At 45.8% G+C, this 20,379-nt stretch overlaps 1 protein-coding gene across 10 annotated transcripts in view; it reads left to right on the plus strand.

The window, feature by feature from the left end:
- Window positions 1-11,899, plus strand: part of LOC106594333 (alpha-tubulin N-acetyltransferase 1) — a 68,623-nt gene extending 56,724 nt beyond the window's left edge. For 3 of the 10 annotated variants that reach the window (XM_045695048.1, XM_045695046.1, XM_045695047.1), the window contains 5 exons: window positions 1,736-1,810; window positions 6,635-6,854; window positions 9,838-9,941; window positions 10,169-10,241; window positions 10,828-10,961. In XM_045695048.1, the coding sequence (XP_045551004.1) occupies window positions 1,736-1,810; window positions 6,635-6,854; window positions 9,838-9,941; window positions 10,169-10,202 (433 nt within the window). In that variant the 3' untranslated portion in view covers window positions 10,203-10,241; window positions 10,828-10,961. Of the gene's footprint in view, window positions 1-1,735; window positions 1,811-6,634; window positions 6,855-7,556; window positions 8,059-9,837; window positions 9,942-10,168; window positions 10,242-10,827 lie in introns of those variants that run through there. The other 7 variants (XM_045695045.1, XM_045695042.1, XM_045695043.1 and 4 more) reach the window with 3 other exon arrangements.
- Window positions 11,900-20,379: the final 8,480 nt, after the last annotated feature.

Below are 20,379 nucleotides of genomic sequence, written 5' to 3' on the forward strand. Positions count from 1 at the left end.
GTGTGTGTGTGTGTGTGTGTGTGTGTGTGTGTGTGTGTGTGTGTGTGTGTGTGTGTGTGTGTGTGTGTGTGTGTGTGTGTGTGTGTGTGTGTATGGCTCTACCCACTACAATTCAATGTCTACCATAATGCTCTTGGACAAAGACATTTGCTCAGGATTATAGTAAACTCAGCAAAAAAAGAAACGTCCCTTTTTCATGATCCTGTCTTTCAAAGATAATTCGGGAAAATCCAAGTAACTTCACAGATCTTCATTGTAAAGGGTTTAAACACTGTTTCCCATGCTTGTTCAATGAACCATAAACAATTAATGAACATGCACCTGTGGAACGGTCATTAAGACACTAACAGCTTACAGACGGTAGGCAATTAAGGTCACAGTTATGAAACCTTAGGACACTAAAGAGGCCTTTCTACTGACTCTGAAAAACACCAAAAGAAAGATGCCTAGGGTCCCTGCTCATCTGCGTGAACGTGCCTTAGGCATGCTGCAAGGAGGCATGAGGACTGCAGATGTGGCCAGGGCAATGAATTGCAATGTCCGTACTGTGAGACGCCTAAGACAGCGCTACAGGGAGACAGGACGGACAGCTGATCGTCCTCGCAGTGGCAGACCACGTGTAACAACACCTGCACAGGATCGGTACATCCGAACATCACACCTGCGGGACAGGTACAGGATGGCAACAACAACTGCCTGAGTTACACCAGGAACTCACAATCCCTCCATCAGTGCTAAGACTTTCTGCAATAGGCTGAGAGAAGCTGGACTCTGAGGGCTTGTAGGCCTGTTGTAAGGCAGGTCCTCAACAGACATCAACAACGTCACCTATGGGCACAAACCCACCATCGCCGGACCAGACAGGACTGGCAAAAAGTGCTCTTCACTGACGAGTCTCGGTTTTGTCTCACCTGGGGTGATGGTCGGATTTGCGTTTATTGTCGAAGGAATGAGTGTTACACCGAGGCCTGTACTCTAGAGTGGGATCGATTTGGAGGTGGAGGTTCTGTCATGGTCTGGGGTGGTGTGTCACAGCATCATTGGACTGAGCTTGTTGTCATTGCAGGCAATCTCAACGCTGTGCGTTACACAGAAGACATCCTCCTCCCTCATGTGGTAGCCTTCCTGCAGGCTCATCCTGACATGATCCTCCAGCATGACAATGCCACCAGCCATACTGCTTGTTCTGTGCGTGATTTCCTGTAAGACAGGAATGTCAGTGTTCTGCCATGGCCAGTGAAGAGCCCGGATCTCAATCCCATTGAGCACGTCTGGGAATTGTTGGATTGGAGGGTGAGGGCTAGGGCCATACCCCCCAGAAATGTCTGGGAACTTGCAGGTGCCTTGTTGGAAGAGTGGGGTAACATCTCACAGGAAGAACTGGCAAATCTGGTGCAGTCCATGAGGAGGAGATGCACTGCAGTACTTAATGCAGCTGGTGGCCACATCAGACACTGACTGTTACTTTTGATTTGATTGTTGAATCTTGTTATATTCATACAAATATTTACACATGTTAAGTTTGCTGAAAATAAACACAGTTGACAGTGAGAGGACGTTTCTTTTTTGCTGAGTTTAGGTATAGTGTACGTCCAGTAGAATGCTTGTTTGTATGATGGTAAGACGGCATGTTTAGGTCTACTCACTTTGCACCCAGGCCTGCCATAAGGTTGCTATAAGGTTGCCATAAGGTTGCCATAATGTTTCCCCCATTGCTGACTGTATTCTTCAACAGCGGCCCAGTTGAGAAAGGTTCCCCCCAAAAAGGCGGACGGAGAGATCAAGCCCTACTCGCTAACGGAGAGAGAAGGTGAGCCACCTATGGACAGAACACATACAGGCTAAACCCTAATGGGCCAGTTTCCAAGACCCAGATTAAGGCTAGTCCTGGATTAAAATGCATTTAATGGAGATTCTTATTATTCCGGGACTAGGCTTAACCTGTGTCCAGGAAACCAGGAAAAAACAGGAAACCAGCCCATGTACACTACATAGTAAACTGTAGCTGGAACATACACTACATGACCAAAAGTATGTGGACACCTGCTCGTCAAACATTCATTCTAAAATCATGAGCATTAATATGGAGTTGGTCCACCATTTACTGCTATAATAGCCTCCACTCTTCTGGGAAGGCTTTCCACTGCCAGATGGTGAAGCGTGATTCATCACTCCAGAGAACGCGTTTCCACTGCTCCGGAGTCCAATGGCTGCGAACTTTACACCACTCCAGCTGACGCCTTGGCATTGCGCATGGTGATCTTATGCTTGTGTGCGGCTGCTCGGCCATGGAAACCCATTTCATGAAGCTCCCGACGAACAGTTCTTGTTCTGACGTTGCTTCCAGAGGCAGTTTGGAATTCGGTAGTGAGTGTTACAACTGAGGACAGATGATTTTTATGCACTACGCCACGTTGACGGTCACTGAGCTCTTCAGTAAGGCCATTCTACTGCCAATGTTTCCGTATAGAGATTGCATTGCTGTGTGCTCGATTTTTATACACCTGTCAGCAAAGGGTGTGGCTGAAATAGCCACTAATTTGAAGGGTTGTCCACATACTTTTGTATATATAGTGTAGCAGCGTTACATAATTTATGTTGTACTAAAATACACAGTCATGACATCGTATGACAGCCCGATGAAGACACATAGTATTTTCTCTGGAGTAAACATCATTAGTTGTAGCGATATTTCCCACTTCATTGCACCCATTGTAAACACAGTGCTGTAGGGAGGTTGGCATCTGTGTGGCATCTATTCTGCCTGGTTAGGTCAGTTTAGTTTGAAAGCCACTGAGCCATTCACCAGGGTAAGCATTGATAACAGCTTTGTAGACATTAGGATGTACCGCTGACAGTCATGGTAGAATCTACTGTAGGACCTCTCTGTCCAGTCACGTTTCGTAGTGTTTCTGTGCAGTTGATTGGTTTGTCTTCTGGCCTCAGTGAAATGTCAACATAGTTGGATAGAGTTTATATAACCATTGTTTATGAATGGAGCAGTGAGATTCACAAAGCCTTAATCAAATCTTGCTTTAGATAGCCCTGTTTATGAATGTCTGTCAGAGACACTAGTCAGCCTAGTGATGATGCACTGTACTGTACTGAGATCAGTTTGTGGTAGATCCTGAATAATGTAGTAGCAGTGGTGCTCTGTTTGACTGTCATCACTGTGTCTCCCCCTCTCATGGTATTGTCTCCCCCTCTCCCTCATGGTATTGTCTCCCCCTCTCTCCCTCTCATGGTATTGTCTCCCCCTCTCCCTCTCGTGGTATTGTCTCCCCTCTCTCTCTCGTGGTATTGTCTCCCCCTCTCTCTCATGGTATTGTCTCCCCCCCTCTCCCTCGTGGTATTGTCTCCCTCTCTCTCTCTCTCATGGTATTGTCTCCCCCCCTCTCTCTCGTGGTATTGTCTCCCCCTCTCTCTCTCATGGTATTGTCTCCCCCTCTCTCTCTCATGGTATTGTCTCCCCTCTCTCTCATGGTATTGTCTCCCCCCTCTCTCTCATGGTATTGTCTCCCCCTCTCTCTCATGGTATTGTCTCCCCCTCTCCCTCATGGTATTGTCTCCCCCTCTCCCTCATGGTATTGTCTCCCCCTCTCTCTCATGGTATTGTCTCCCCCTCTCTCTCGTGGTATTGTCTCCCCCTCTCTCTCATGGTATTGTCTCCCTCTCTCTCTCTCATGGTATTGTCTCCCCCTCTCCCTCATGGTATTGTCTCCCCCTCTCTCTCATGGTATTGTCTCCCCCTCTCTCTCGTGGTATTGTCTCCCCCCTCTCTCTCATGGTATTGTCTCCCCCCTCTCCCTCGTGGTATTGTCTCCCTCTCTCTCTCTCATGGTATTGTCTCCCCCCCTCTCCCTCGTGGTATTGTCTCCCCCCTCTCTCTCGTGGTATTGTCTCCCCCTCTCTCTCTCGTGGTATTGTCTCCCCCTCTCTCTCATGGTATTGTCTCCCCCTCTCTCTCATGGTATTGTCTCCCCCTCTCTCTCATGGTATTGTCTCCCCCTCTCTCTCTCTTGGTATTGACTCCCCCCTCTCCCTCGTGGTATTGTCTCCCCCTCTCTCTCGTGGTATTGTCTCCCCCTCTCTCTCTCGTGGTATTGACTCCCCCTCTCTCTCATGGTATTGTCTCCCCCCTCTCCCTCGTGGTATTGTCTCCCCCTCTCTCTCGTGGTATTGTCTCCCCCCTCTCTCTCGTGGTATTGTCTCCCCCCCTCTCTCTCATGGTATTGTCTCCCCCTCTCTCTCTCATGGTATTGTCTCCCCCTCTCTCTCGTGGTATTGACTCCCCCCGCTCTCTCATGGTATTGTCTCACCTCTCTCTCGTGGTATTGTCTCCCCCTCTCTCTCTCATGGTATCTTCTCCCCCTCTCTCTCATGGTATTGTCTCCCCCTCTCTCTCTCGTGGTATTGTCTCCCCCTCTCTCTCTCATGGTATTGTCTCCCCCTCTCTCTCTCATGGTATCTTCTCCCCCTCTCTCTCATGGTATTGTCTCCCCCTCTCTCTCGTGGTATTGTCTCCCCCTCTCTCTCTCATGGTATTTTCTCCCCCTCTCTCTCATGGTATTGTCTCCCCCTCTCTCTCATGGTATTGTCTCACCTCTCTCGTGGTATTGTCTCCCCTCTCTCTCGTGGTATTGTCTCACCTCTCTCTCATGGTATTGTCTCCCCCTCTCTCTCTCATGGTGTCTTCTCCCCCTCTCTCTCATGGTATTGTCTCCCCCCTCTCCCTCATGGTATTGTCTCCCCCTCTCTCTCTCATGGTATTGTCTCCCCCTCTCTCTCGTGGTATTGTCTCCCCCTCTCTCTCTCATGGTATTGTCTCCCCCTCTCCCTCATGGTATTGTCTCCCCCTCTCTCTCATGGTATTGTCTCCCCCTCTCTCTCGTGGTATTGTCTCACCTCTCTCTCGTGGTATTGACCCCCCTCTCTCTCGTGGTATTGTCTCCCCCTCTCTCGTGGTATTGTCTCCCCCTCTCTCTCTCATGGTATTGTCTCCCCCTCTCTCTCATGGTATTGTCTCCCCCTCTCCCTCATGGTATTGTCTCCCCCTCTCTCTCTCATGGTATTGTCTCCCCCTCTCTCTCGTGGTATTGTCTCCCCCTCTCTCTCTCGTGGTATTGTCTCCCCCTCTCTCTCTCCTGGTATTGTCTCCCCCTCTCTCTCGTGGTATTGTCTCCCCCCTCTCTCTCGTGGTATTGTCTCCCCCTCTCCCTCATGGTATTGTCTCCCCCTCTCTCTCTCATGGTATTGTCTCCCCCTCTCTCTCATGGTATTGTCTCCCCCTCTCTCTCATGGTATTGTCTCCCCCTCTCTCTCTCATGGTATTGTCTCCCCCTCTCTCTCGTGGTATTGTCTCCCCCTCTCTCTCTCGTGGTATTGTCTCCCCCTCTCTCTCTCATGGTATTGTCTCCCCCCCCTCTCGTGGTATTGTCTCCCCTCTCTCGTGGTATTGTCTCCCCCTCTCTCTCATGGTATTGTCTCCCCCTCTCTCTCATGGTGTTGTCTCACCTCTCTCTCGTGGTATTGACTCCCCCTCTCTCTCGTGGTATTGTCTCCCCTCTCTCGTGGTATTGTCTCCCCCCTCTCTCTCATGGTGTTGTCTCACCTCTCTCTCGTGGTATTGACTCCCCCTCTCTCTCGTGGTATTGTCTCCCCTCTCTCTCGTGGTATTGTCTCCCCCTCTCGTGGTATTGTCTCCCCCTCTCTCTCATGGTATTGTCTCCCCCCCTCTCTCATGGTGTTGTCTCACCTCTCTCTCGTGGTATTGACTCCCCCTCTCTCTCGTGGTATTGTCTCCCCCCTCTCGTGGTATTGTCTCCCCCTCTCTCTCTCATGGTATTGTCTCCCCCTCTCTCTCGTGGTATTGTCTCCCCCTCTCCCTCATGGTATTGTCTCCCCCTCTCTCTCTCATGGTATTGTCTCCCCTCTCTCTCTCGTGGTATTGTCTCCCCCTCTCTCTCTCATGGTATTGTCTCCCTCTCTCGTGGTATTGTCTCCCCCTCTCTCTCTCATGGTATTGTCTCCCCCCTCTCGTGGTATTGTCTCCCCTTCTCGTGGTATTGTCTCCCCCTCTCTCTCATGGTATTGTCTCCCCCCCCTCTCTCATGGTGTTGTCTCACCTCTCTCTCGTGGTATTGACTCCCCCTCTCTCTCGTGGTATTGTCTCCCCCCCTCTCGTGGTATTGTCTCCCCCTCTCTCTCATGGTGTTGTCTCACCTCTCTCTCGTGGTATTGACTCCCCCTCTCTCTCGTGGTATTGTCTCCCCCCCTCTCGTGGTATTGTCTCCCCCTCTCGTGGTATTGTCTCCCCCTCTCTCTCATGGTATTGTCTCCCCCCTCTCTCATGGTGTTGTCTCACCTCTCTCTCGTGGTATTGACTCCCCCTCTCTCTCGTGGTATTGTCTCCCCCTCTCGTGGTATTGTCTCCCCCTCTCTCTCATGGTATTGTCTCCCCTTCTCTCTCGTGGTATTGTCTCACCTCTCTCTCGTGGTATTGTCTCACCTCTCCCTCTTGGTATTGTCTCACCTCTCCCTCTTGGTATTGTCTCACCTCTCTCTCGTGGTATTGTCTCCCCCTCTCCCTCTCATGGTATTGTCTCACCTCTCTCTCTCATGGTATTGTCTACAGCTGTGCGAGAGGAGCAGAAGGCTCTTCCCTGGCCTTTGTGTCGCCACGCGGCTCCTCCCCTCTCTCCCCCATTGTCGGTATCCTCCCCGTGCTCCCCAAGCAGGGGCCGCCAGCGTCCCGATCCGGCCCTGGCCCCGGCACTTGCCCCTGGGGGCAACAGGGGCCCGAACCCTCACCCCCCACTCATCAACAGCCTCAACTGCAGGGCAAAGCGCACCAGGTATGGTATTCTGAGAATAGGTCCCGAAATGTCCTGCTTTTCCAGGAATCTCAGGTGGAGTGATTCCTGATTCACCGGAATCAGGAGGGAATAATCAGAGGGAATCATCCCACGTGGGAATTCTGGGAACCTTGCGTGATCATTTGCAACCCTACTTTTACTACTTCACTGAAAACTCTATGTAACTTAACCCAGGATTGTGGGAGAGGTGTTACAGCAGTATATTTGAATGGCAGTGTGTGTTCTATGCTGAGGGCCTGTCTGTGTCTCTGCCAGGGTTGGAAGGCTTGGCAGCAGGACACAGCATTCCTCTCATTAAAGAGTATTGTTCCATGTTAAAGAGCCAGCCTCAGGGCACTGTGGGTTACATCCCAAATGGAAGACTATTCCCTTTCTGCTATATAGGGAATAGTGTGTCATTTGGGACAGGCACCCTGGGTAAAGTACCTTCTCTCTGATTCCAAGCTTCCTGCTTTCTCTCTCCTATCTAATTGTCCTGCGTGACCAGCTCTGCTCTCTCTGTGGCCTGTCTTTCTAAACACTGTTTCTCTCTGTCTGTCTTTCTTTCTCTTGTTTGTGTACACCACTCCCTTTTATTTCATTTGTACACTCTCACAAATTCAATCATCTAATCCTTCTCCTTCCTCACATCCCCCTCTCTCTGGCTCTGCCTCCTCCTCTCCATCCTTAACATGAGGACAGTTCCCTTAACCGATCACAGCTCAGCTTCCATTGACCACCTTTTGACTCTTCCCACCACAGTTTGCTCCTTTTTAAAGGAAGGACTGTGGTTTTTAGTCTGTTAGCTAGCCCATGGCTTGCATCCCAATTCTCCACCCTTCTCTTGAAGTGTGTACTTGCACACTTCCCGTCATGGATTTAACAATGGTGGAAACTCCCCCCCCTCGATGTTTACACCATTGTTAAATCCATGACGGGAAGTGTGCAAGTACACACTTAGTCAGAAGGGTGGACGATCAGGATGCAACCTACCGATCTGTCTGTAATGGCCAGGGAGTTTAGTATTATTTCAATGATTAATTTACTACGAAACAGAAGGGATATGACTCCCTATGTCTGTTAGAACTTGTTCAACCTTTCCTAGTTGTGCTGGTCGTCCCGTTGAGAGAGTTATGATGCTGCCTGTAACTTTTGCCTGCCGTTTTCTAGAAGAAGCTATTAAAACTATCTCCCAACAAAATTAGAAAAGTGAGATTGCTTTCTGTTCACCTGATCCGCCATTTTAGAGCTTGTATTTCACTAATAGTTTGACCTTTAACCTACAATACTCTCATTAACAGTGTACGAGGCCACTAAAATAACATGAACACTTTTGTAGTCATATTCATTATATATATTCATATTCATTATACAGCAGTTAACGTGTTTATTTATTCATTACAAGTTTTCTCACAATAGTAATTTTTTTATATAAAACTTGACTTTTCGCATTGTCATGACAACATGTGGCCAATAAGAAACATGACCTAGAATTTGATATTGTCCAGAACATGTTTTTCTATCAGACACTACTAGTTCCCCTATATACACTATACTCCTCCTCCAGGACACTACTAGTTCCCCTATATACACTATACTCCTCCTCCAGGACACTACTAGTTCCCCTATATACACTATACTCCTCCTCCAGGACACTACTAGTTCCCCTATATACACTATACTCCTCCTCCAGGACACTACTAGTTCCCCTATATACACTATACTCCTCCAGGACACTACTAGTTCCCCTATATACACTATACTCCTCCTCCAGGACACTACTAGTTCCCCTATATACACTATACTCCTCCTCCAGGACACTACTAGTTCCCCTATATACACTATACTCCTCCTCCAGGACACTACTAGTTCCCCTATATACACTATACTCCTCCTCCAGGACACTACTAGTTCCCCTATATACACTATACCTCCTCCAGGACACTACTAGTTCCCCTATATACACTATACTCCTCCTCCAGGACACTACTAGTTCCCCTATATACACTATACTCCTCCTCCAGGACACTACTAGTTACCCTATATACACTATACTCCTCCTCCAGGACACTACTAGTTCCCCTATATACACTATACTCCTCCTCCAGGACACTACTAGTTCCCCTATATACACTATACTCCTCCTCCAGGACACTACTAGTTCCCCTATATACACTATACTCCTCCTCCAGGACACTACTAGTTCCCCTATATACACTATACTCCTCCAGGACACTACTAGTTCCCCTATATACACTATACTCCTCCTCCAGGACACTACTAGTTCCCCTATATACACTATACTCCTCCTCCAGGACACTACTAGTTCCCCTATATACACTATACTCCTCCAGGACACTACTAGTTCCCCTATATACACTATACTCCTCCAGGACACTACTAGTTCCCCTATATACACTATACTCCTCCTCCAGGACACTACTAGTTACCCTATATACACTATACATTTACGTCATTTAGCAGACGCTCTTATCCAGAGCGACTTACAGTAGTGAATGCATACATTTCATTTCATGCATTTATTTTTTTTATTTTTTATTTTTTTTGTACTGGCCCCCCCGTGGGAATCGAACCCACAACCCTGGCGTTGCACACACCATGCTGGCGTTGCAAACACCATGCTCTACCAACTGAGCCACAGGACTATAAGCATCTATTTTGGCATCACATGGTTATTGACCTTTTGTTATTGTTTGTATGATTTGTCAAGCATTCACTTATACCTTTGTTTTGCTAATTATGTTTTCATTTTGTGTTTTTCTTATGTTGAATTCTGTTGCTTTTTCCTTTCAAACACAATTCTTCTCTTTGTCTTTTTCCTTGGCCCTATACTACCCTGTTTCTGTCTCACTCCCTACCTCATCATTCTCTGTGCCCTGTTTTCTCCCGTCCCCTTGTCTTTTTTTTACATTCCCTTGCTCTTCCTATCCTCTCTACCTTCCCTGCTCCATCGCCGTGGTAGCCAACAGGGCCTGGTTGCCAGGGACAACCTCTACAGCCGCCACGTCAACACCCGGGGCTTTGGGCTGTTGTTGGAGCCAAAGCCGAACACCTTCAAACTGCCAGGTAACCAGATTTGATTGGCTACGGGACATGTGTAATACACCGTAATAACACGCCCAAAAGGCACCCTATTCCCGATATAGCGCACTACTTTTGACTAGGGACCCTGGTTAAAAGTAGTGCACTACATAGGGAACAGGGTGCCATTTGGGACAAACTACATTACCCAGCATGCCCATGGATGTACTGTGTGGTCCATTCTGACCTGTTAGTGCTGTGTTTCTCCTCAGGTTTGAGACCAGTGATGAGAGACAGAGAGACTGACATAGGAGGACAGAGAGAGCCACTGGGACACAGAGACAGGTTTGACATCCAAGGAGTCCTAACTCACCCTCACATAGAAACACTCTGAGAAGGTTGTACATCTCACAGGCTGTACATCATAAATGTATGTAGTGGATTGGAAAGGCATTGAATAGTGGCCGGATACAAATGAAAGCATGAGGTATAAACCTGAATTACAGAAGACCTGTGTTTGACAATGACCTTTTCTTTGTTCTCCCTCTCCGGCACACAAATGATTTATCTTCTTTCTTTACTCTCTCCGTTTCTCTATCACTCATCGCCTCCATCATGCCTCTTCTTCTTCTCTCTTCATCCCTCCATCTCAACCTGTCCAGGTCCCTGCCTGTATACTGTGAGCTCCAAAAGTATTGGGACAATGACACATTTGTTGTTTTGGCTCTGTACTCCAGCTTCAATTTTATAGTATTTTCATCCATATCGGGTGAAATGTTTAGAAATTACAGCACTTTTTGAACAAAGTCCCCCCCCCAATTTTAGGGGACCGAAGGTATTGGGACAAATTCAGTTGTGTATTAATGTACAAAGTCGGTGTCCCAATAATTTTGGACCTCACCGTGTCTCTCCCACCTCTGCCCCTATCCAGGAAAGAGCCGCTCCGAGCCCAGACCACCATGATGACCACCAGAGAACCAGACAGACAGGCCGAGACGGAGACCAGGCTGCTGGAGAAGGGGCTCCGGATGGGGGTAGGGGGAGAGCCCTGGCCAGGGAGGGGTGGAGGAGTAGGAGGAGGGCCCCTGGAGGTGGTTGAGAAGGGACCATCGGAGGCTGAGAGGGACAGAGGTAGAGGAGGAAGGTCCTGCGGAGTAGGACCCCTGGAGGTGGTTGAGAAGGGACCATCGGAGGCTGAGAGGGACAGAGGTAGAGGAGGAAGGTCCTGCGGAGTAGGACCCCTGGAGGTGGTTGAGAAGGGACCATCGGAGCCGGTGAGGGACATGGGGACAGGAGGGTGGTCGTGGACGCTGGGAGAGAGCTGCTGTAACACAACCCAGTGGGTCAGGCAGGAGTATAGAAACACCAGACCCTGGTGACGCAACATGGACAGACGGACAAACAGACTGATGATTAGGGATCAAGAGAAACAGGGGGAGTGGGGAGAAAAGAGATGAGAGAAGAAAACCACATATGGATACAGATGAAGAGAATAGAGCGATAAAAGAGAAGAAAGCCAATCCTCCTCCACTTCCCTTCATCCCTCTTTCCTGATCACTAATTAGTGGTTGTACGTTTATAACAAGACAGAATGAGTGAGGGGTTTGGTTGGTACGCAACAATAGTCAGCCAGATGTCTCTGATCACTGAGTGTTGTATCTGTCCCAAATGGTGCACCGTTCCCTATTTAGTGCACTACTTTCTACCAGAGCCCAGGTCATCATAGGGTGCCATTTGGGATGTACATAGACAGTGTGAGAGTGTAACATGATGGGTTACAGCACAATGATCAGAATCTGCCAAGGCAATGGAGCTATGCTTGAAATTCCATTAGACTTGAGTTTACCAGACATATTTTTTGCCACTTTAATTCATTTCGTTGTAACTATTTCATTCAAATGTATTTTTTTTTCTTTTAATCTGAAGAGAAAGTATTATGCTATGAATGTCAATGTTTTTTTTTTTTCTAGAAATAAATTGGCTACACAGACGGATCACAGAAACTGACTTGTCCCTAATGTTGATGGAATAGCATTATGAGTTAGCCCTGTGTTATGTATTATAAATCAGAATCAATGAAATGTTCAATCAAATCCCCTGCACAAGAGTCTGTTGAACCAGCTGCAGCGCTCTCTACTGACTGGGTCCAGTACTACCACTAAACCTCAGACGTGTCAGTACAAAACAGGGTGGTGTTCATTAGGCACAAAATGGAAGAACATTTTGAAAAACAGGGAGGAACTACTTGGATTTATCCAATAAGAAATGGCAATTTTTGTTTTGTTTGAAAAAGTTTTTGCTACAGTGTGCTCTAATGAACACAACCCTGCTTCGGTTATTTCCTCCCTACAGACAGTAAACAGATTTCTATCATCACCAAGACATTGGTGCTCTGATGACATGTTAAACATGGAACTAGTCAGTACCCCGGTCAAGACAGGAACTCCTTGGAGATCTTTCATTTCTTCATCACTCCCAAATTACCAAATTGGAATGACATGGCCCAAATACAGTTCCCTTTCCTCGGGTTTGGAATGACATGGCCCAAATACAGTTCCCTTTCCTCGGGTTTGGAATGACATGGCCCAAATACAGTTCCCTTTCCTCGGCTTTGGAATGACATGGCCCAAATACAGTTCCCTTTCCTCGGGTTTGGAATGACATGGCCCAAGTACAGTTCCCTTTCCTCGGGTTTGGAATGACATGGCCCAAGTACAGTTCCCTTTCCTCGGGTTTGGAATGACATGGCCCAAATACAGTTCCCTTTCCTCGGGTTTGGAATGACATGGCCCAAATACAGTTCCCTTTCCTCGGCTTTGGAATGACATGGCCCAAGTACAGTTCCCTTTCCTCGGCTTTGGAATGACATGGCCCAAATACAGTTCCCTTTCCTCGGGTTTGGAATGACATGGCCCAAATACAGTTCCCTTTCCTCGGGTTTGGAATGACATGGCCCAAATACAGTTCCCTTTCCTCGGGTTTGGAATGACATGGCCCAAGTACAGTTCCCTTTCCTCGGCTTTGGAATGACATGGCCCAAATACAGTTCCCTTTCCTCGGGTTTGGAATGACATGGCCCAAGTACAGTTCCCTTTCCTCGGGTTTGGAATGACATGGCCCAAATACAGTTCCCTTTCCTCGGCTTTGGAATGACATGGCCCAAATACAGTTCCCTTTCCTCGGGTTTGGAATGACATGGCCCAAATACAGTTCCCTTTCCTCGGGTTTGGAATGACATGGCCCAAATACAGTTCCCTTTCCTCGGGTTTGGAATGACATGGCCCAAATACAGTTCCCTTTCCCCGGCTTTGGAATGACATGGCCCAAATACAGTTCCCTTTCCTCGGGTTTGGAATGACATGGCCCAAATACAGTTCCCTTTCCTCGGCTTTGGAATGACATGGCCCAAATACAGTACCCTTTCCCCGGCTTTGGAATGACATGGCCCAAATACAGTACCCTTTCCCCGGCTTTGGAAGTAGTTCACTAGGTTATAAAGGCGTTATTTAAAGGCTCTATTCCATCCGGAAAGCTGAAGCATTACAGATTTCACTATATACATTAAGGTCATTTCCAATTGAGTTGACATATGCAGCATTTACCGTGAATGTAGTCTCCGCTAAAGCAGGAATATTGCTGTTGAAATTTCAATCACGCTGTAAAGCTGAACTTTGGCAACGTGGATTGAAGAGCCCTTACCAGCCGTTTACACTATACAAGCAGCACTCTCCGAGCCACGCTATCCTCGTCCTCATGTGAGTGCTAGCAGGCAAGCAAGCTAGTAGGGCTACGTATTAACAGTCCCACCCTGTTCAGCTCCCTCACCCATGCTCGCATCGCTCAACGTTCCCCCTGCCCACACTGCTTCTCTCTCTCTCTCTCCTTTCATTGAAAGTGAATGGCTTTCCGATGTTTCTCCTCGTGATGCCGTTTCCCAGTGTAAACACAGAGTTACTCTTCAGAGGGAAATCTTAACACAGTAGGTCAAATAACTTAGGCCTGTAACAATGGAAAACAGGAAAACAGTTTGGGTCATCATGTACAGTGCATCCAGAAAGTGTTCCGACCAGTTGACTTTTTCCACATGTTACTTTACAGCCTTATTCTAAAATGGATTAAATAAATATGTCTGCATCGATCTACACAATACCACATAACAAACATTTAAAACAACTTATTTACAAAAGTATTCCAAAAGTATGAGCCTCGAAATTGAGCTCAGTTGCCATTGATCATCCTGGAGATGTTTCTACAACTTGATTAGAGTCCACCTGTGGTAAATTCAATTGATTGGACATGATTTGGAAAGCCACACACCTGTCTATATAAAGGTCACACAGTTGACAGTGCATGTCAGAGAAAAAACAAGACATGAGGTCGAAGGAATTGTCCGTCGAGCTCAGAGACAGGATTTTGTAGAGGAACAGATCTGGGGAAGGGTATCAAAAAATGTCTGCAACATTAAAGGTCCCCAAGAACACAGTGGGCTCCATCATTCTTAAATGGAAGAAGTTTGGAACCACCAAGACTCTTCCTAGAGCTGGCCGCCTGGCCAAACTGAAAAATCTGGGGAGAAGGAGCTTGATCAGGGAGGTGACCAAGAACCTGATGGTGACTCTTGACAGAGCTCCACAGTTCCTGTGGAGATGGGAGAACCTTCCAGAAGGACAACCATCTCTGCAGCACTTCACCAAATCAGGCCTTTATGGTAGAGTAAAAGGCACTTGACAGCCCTCTTGGAGTTTGCCAACAGAAGGACTCTCAGAGAAACAATATTCTCTGGTCTGATGAAACCAAGATTAAACTCTTTGGCCTGAATGCCAAGCGTCACATCTGGATGAAAACTGGCACCATCCCTACGGTGAAGCATGGTGGTGGCAGCATCATGCTGTGTGGATGTTTTTTAGAGGCAGGGACTGGGAGACTAGTCAGGATAGAGTGAAAGATGAACAGAGCAAAGTACAGAGAAATCCTTGACGAATACCTAATCCGACGCGCTCATGACCTCAGACTTGGTTGAAGGTTCACCTTCTAACAGGACAATGACCCTAAGCACACGGCCAAGACAACGCAGGAGTGGCTTTGGGACAAGTCTCTGAATGTCCTTAAGTGGTCCAGCCAGAGACCGGACTTGAAGCCGATTGAACATCTCTGGAGAGATCTGAAAACAGCTGTGCAGCGACGCTCCCCATCCAACCTGACAGAGCTTGAGAGCCCGTTTTTGCTTTGTCATTATGGGGTATTGTGTGTAGACTGATGAGGGAAAAAGAAAACAATTTAATACATGTTAGAATAAGGCTGTAACGTAACAAAATGTTGAAAAAGCAGCACTCCATCACTCTCCTTCTTGGTCAAATAGCCCTACCACAGCCTGGAGATGTGTTGGGTCATTGTCCTTTTGATAAACAAATGATTGTCCCACTAAGCCTAAACCAGATGGGATGGCGTATCGCTGCAGAATGCTGTGGTAGCCATGCTGGTTAAGTGTGCCTTGAATTCTAAATAAATCACTGACAGTGTCATCAGCAAAGCACCCTCAAACCATTACACCTCCTCTTCCGTGCTTCACGGTGGGAACTACACATCTGGAGATCCTTCGTTCACCAACTCTGTGTGTCACACAGACACGGCGGTTGGAACCAAAAATCTCCAATGTGGACTCATCAGACCAAAGGACAGATTTCTACCGGTCTAATGTCCATTGGTCGTGTTTCTTGGCCCAAGCAAGTTTCTTCTTATTATTGGTGTCCTTTAGTAGTGGTTTCTTTGCAGCAATTCAACCATGAAGGCCTGAAGCACGCAGTCTCCTCTGAACAGTTGATGTTGAGATGTGTCTGTTACTAGAACATTGTGAAGCATTTATTTGGGCTGCATTTTCTGAGGCTGGTAACTCTAATGAACTTATCCTCTGCAGCAGAGGTAACTCTGGGTCTTCCTTTCCTGTGGCGGTCCTCATGAGAGTCAGTTTCATCATAGAGCTTGAGGGTTTTTGTGACTGCACTTGTCGAAACTTTCAAAGTTCTTGAAATTTCCCGGATTGACTGTCCTTCATGTCTTAAAGTAATGGACTGTCGTTTCCCTTTGCTTATTTGAGCTGTCCTTGCCATAATATGGACTTGGTCTTTTACCAAATAGGGCTATCTTCTGTATACCACTCCTACTTTGTCACAACACAACTGATTGGCTCAAATGCATTAAGGAAACACATTCCACAAATTAACTTTAAGAAGGCCTTCATTTTGCTGGACCCCAGGAATGGGGATCCATAATAAATACAAACAAGGCACACCTGTTAATTGAAATGCATTCCAGGTGACTACCTCATGAATGAAGCTGGTTGAGAGAATGCCAAAGCTGTCTTTCTTTTCCACAATGTAGAAAATAGTAAAGCAAATAAATAAAAACACTGGAATGAGTAGGTGTGTCCAAAATTTGACTGGTACTGTATGTGGGGGTGATTGATAGAATTATGGCCAATACTAACTCATGTACAGAAGAGGGGATAGACATACACTGAATGGACAAAACATTAAGAACACCTTCCTGATATTGAGTTGTCTTGTCCTTTTATCCGTTGAATGGCACACATACACAAACCATGTCTCAAGGCTTAAAATCCTTCTTTAATCTGTCTCCTTCCCTTCATCTACACTGATTGAAGTGGATTGAACAAGTGACTGACTAGGGGAATCCAGGTGAAAGCTGTCATGGAAAGAGCAGGTGTTCTTAATGTTTTATACAATCAGTGTATGTCAACATGTATCATTAACCAAGACAGAAAGTGCAACAGACTGCTCACGATGACTGTATCATTAACCAGACAGACAGAAAGACCAACACAGACTGCTCACGATCACCATCGAAACTGACTCCAAGGCTTTCTTCTTGCTATTTGTTTTTTCTTGTCTAGGAGTCGTGGTCCATGATGATGCGTACAGCACGTCCCGTCCATCTGGCTCTTTCCCCTTGTTATGACACGTACACGACAGGCTTGGTATCCCGGCAACACCTCTACAAGCTAAGGGGGGAGGGGGGGGGGGTCACCATATAAGTATAATCTATAGAAAGGGCTTAGGAACCTTCATCCCATTATGACATCATTGACTTGAATGGGGAGGTCCATTCTAAAGATTCTATTTTCTAAATGGGTCACACAGCCTTGGATAGAACATGTAGAACACAGCCTTGGATAGAACATGTAGAACACAGCCTTGGATAGAACATGTAGAACACAGCCTCGGATAGAACATGTAGAACACAGCCTCGGATAGAACATGTAGAACACAGCCTCGGATAGAACATGTAGAACACAGCCTCGGATAGAACATGTAGAACACAGCCTTGGATAGAACATGTAGAACACAGCCTTGGATAGAACATGTAGAACACAGCCTTGGATAGAACATGTAGAACACAGCCTTGGATAGAACATGTAGAACACAGCCTTGGATAGAACATGTAGAACACAGCCTTGGATAGAACATGTAGAACACAGCCTTGGATAGAACATGTAGAACACAGCCTTGGATAGAACATGTAGAACACAGCCTTGGATAGAACATGTAGAACACAGCCTTGGATAGAACATGTAGAACACAGCCTTGGATAGAACATGTAGAACACAGCCTTGGATAGAACATGTAGAACACAGCCTTGGATAGAACATGTAGAACACAGCCTTGGATAGAACATGTAGAACACAGCCTTGGATAGAACATGTAGAACACAGCCTTGGATAGAACATGTAGAACACAGCCTTGGATAGAACATGTAGAACACAGCCTTGGATAGAACATGTAGAACACAGCCTCGGATAGAACATGTAGAACACAGCGTGTTAAGTTATTGCTCTCACTGAACAACCGTGCCATGCTTAATGTCCAAGGACTACTGTCATATGTACAAAAATCTAGATTTATTTTTCTTTAAAATAGTCTGACAACCAACACTTAACATGAGGTTCAGTACAAACAAATGATACACTTGAAATAAATCATATATCCTTTGTTTATCTGTTGGATTCTCTTCAGATTTCTGTTTAAAATATCTACAAATGTAGCATCAAGTGTAAGGGTTTCTCTCTGTCTTGGTTTCCCCCAATTAAATGGAGTCTGTTGTCATACACTGTTCCGAACACTGCAGTCATATAAGAACAGCATCAAACCAACACTGATTTTGTTTGCCAAGGCCTGATGGGGCATTCCCTACTTGCGTACAAAGTTAATGTGAGATGGCCTACTTGGAAGCAATACAGCTTTTGAATGATCTAGTGCCAAATTATTTACGATCTAGCAACAAATGATCTGTCTTGATGTGTTAATAAAACCGCCCATCTGAGGGATGTCTTTGAAGGGAATTGCTTTTTCAGAAAGAGTTCCTAGAGGCAATCTTTAAAAAGGTTACTTCCTTGAATGGGCCAGCCTCAACCAGTGTGAAATGCGTTGGGTTTCACTTCCACTACAAACCGTCGGAAAGTATTCACACCTTGACTTTTTCCACATTTTGTTGTGTTACAGCCTGAAATTTTCTAAATGATAAAATTAAGATGATTTTTTGTCACTGGCCAGACGAAATACCCCATAATGTCAAAATGGAATTATGTTTTTACAAATGAATTACACATGAAAAGCTTAAATGTCTTGAGTCAATAAGTATTCAACCCTTTCGTTATGGAAAGCCTAAATAAGTTCTGGAGTAAAAATGTGCTTAAGAAGTCACATAACTTGCATGGACTCTGTGTACAAAAATATTGTTTAACATTTTTTAAATGACTACCTCATCTCTGTACCCCACACATACACATAATTGTAAGGTCCCTCAGTCGAGCAGTGAATTTCAAACACAGATTCAATCACACAGACCAGGGAGATTTCCAATGCCTCATAAACGGCACCTATTGGTAGATAGGTAAAAAAAAAAAATTAAAAACAATTTAACTCAGACATTGAATATCCGTTTGAGCATGGTGGAGTTATTAATTACACTTTGGATGGTGTATCAATAGTCACTACAAAGATACAGGTGTCCTACCGAACTCATTTGCTGGACAGGAAGGAAACCTCTCAGAGATTTCACCATGAGGCCAATGGTGACTTTAAAAACAGCTACAGAGTTTAACGGCTGTGACAGGAGAAAACTGAGGATGGATCAACAACATTGTTGTTACTCCACAATACTAACCTAATTGACAGAGTGAAAATAACTTTTTTGTCCTGAATACAAAGTGTTATGTTAGGGGCAAACTCTCCATATTTTCAAGCAAAGTGGTTGCTGCATCATGTTATGTGTATGCTTGTAATCATTAAGGATTGTGGAGTTTTTCAGAATAAAAAAAGAAACGGAATCTAAGCACAGACAAAATCCTAGGAGAAAACCATGTTCAGTCTGCTTTCCACTAGGAGATGAATTCACCTTTCAGCAGGACAATAACCTAAAACACAAGGCAAAATCTACACTGGAGTTGCTTAACCTAGAAGGCAGTGAATGTTCCCGAGTGGCTGAGTTACAGTTTTGAATTAAATATACTTGAAAATCTACGGCAAGACCTAAAAATGGTTGTCTAGCAATGATCAACAACCAATCTGACAAGAGTTTGAAGAATTTGTGAAAAGAATAATGGGCAAATGTTGCACAATCCAGGTGTGGAGAACTATTAGAGACTTACCCAGAGAGGTGCCAAAGGTGCTTCTACAAAGTATTGACTCAGGGGTGTGAATACTTATGTAAATTAAAATTAAAATCAACATGTTTTTACTTTGTCATTATGGGATATTGTGTGTACATGGGTTAGAAAATATTATTTAATAGATTTTCAATTCAGGTTGTAACAACAAAATGTGGAATAAGTCAAGGGGTATGAATAATTTCTGAAGGCACTGCAAGTAACTCAAAGTTCTTTAACTAGTGCTCCGTATTGCCTGGGCTGTTTTTCCTTTCTGTCAGCGCTGGCGCCATTCCGTACGTGCTCATTGGACCGTGGGGGACCTATCGAGTTAAAAAGAGGATGTTTAATGATTACAAACAATGAGATCTGCATAGTTTCACGCCACCTCGGGTTGCACCCTCTAAGTCATGGAAAAAACAGACCCCTGTCTCGCAGAAAATAACCTGGGTCATGTTCATTAGGCATCTAATTAAGAAAAAAACCTGACAAACAGGGAGGGACTATCTGGACTTGTCCAACAAGAAACGCTTATTTTTGTTTTCCGTTGCAATTGTTTTTTTGTTTTTTTTTAAGTGTTTCTGTTCCATGCCCTAATGAACACAAGCCTGCTCATCTACTGGAATGACTAAACCCTGCCCCTTAAACCCTCTTTAACTCTGCATTGTAACTGTATCTCCTGCAACTGTCCCCACCACTCCTCCATATCTACAAAAGTGTGCACTTCGGGAGAAAGGATGAAGAGTGGAGAATAGGGATGCAGCAATAGGGATGCAGCAATAGGGATGCAGCAATAGGGATGCAGCAATAGGGATGCAGCAA

The sequence above is a fragment of the Salmo salar genome, chromosome ssa14 (assembly GCF_905237065.1).
Source record: "Salmo salar chromosome ssa14, Ssal_v3.1, whole genome shotgun sequence".
Lineage (NCBI taxonomy): Eukaryota > Metazoa > Chordata > Actinopteri > Salmoniformes > Salmonidae > Salmo > Salmo salar.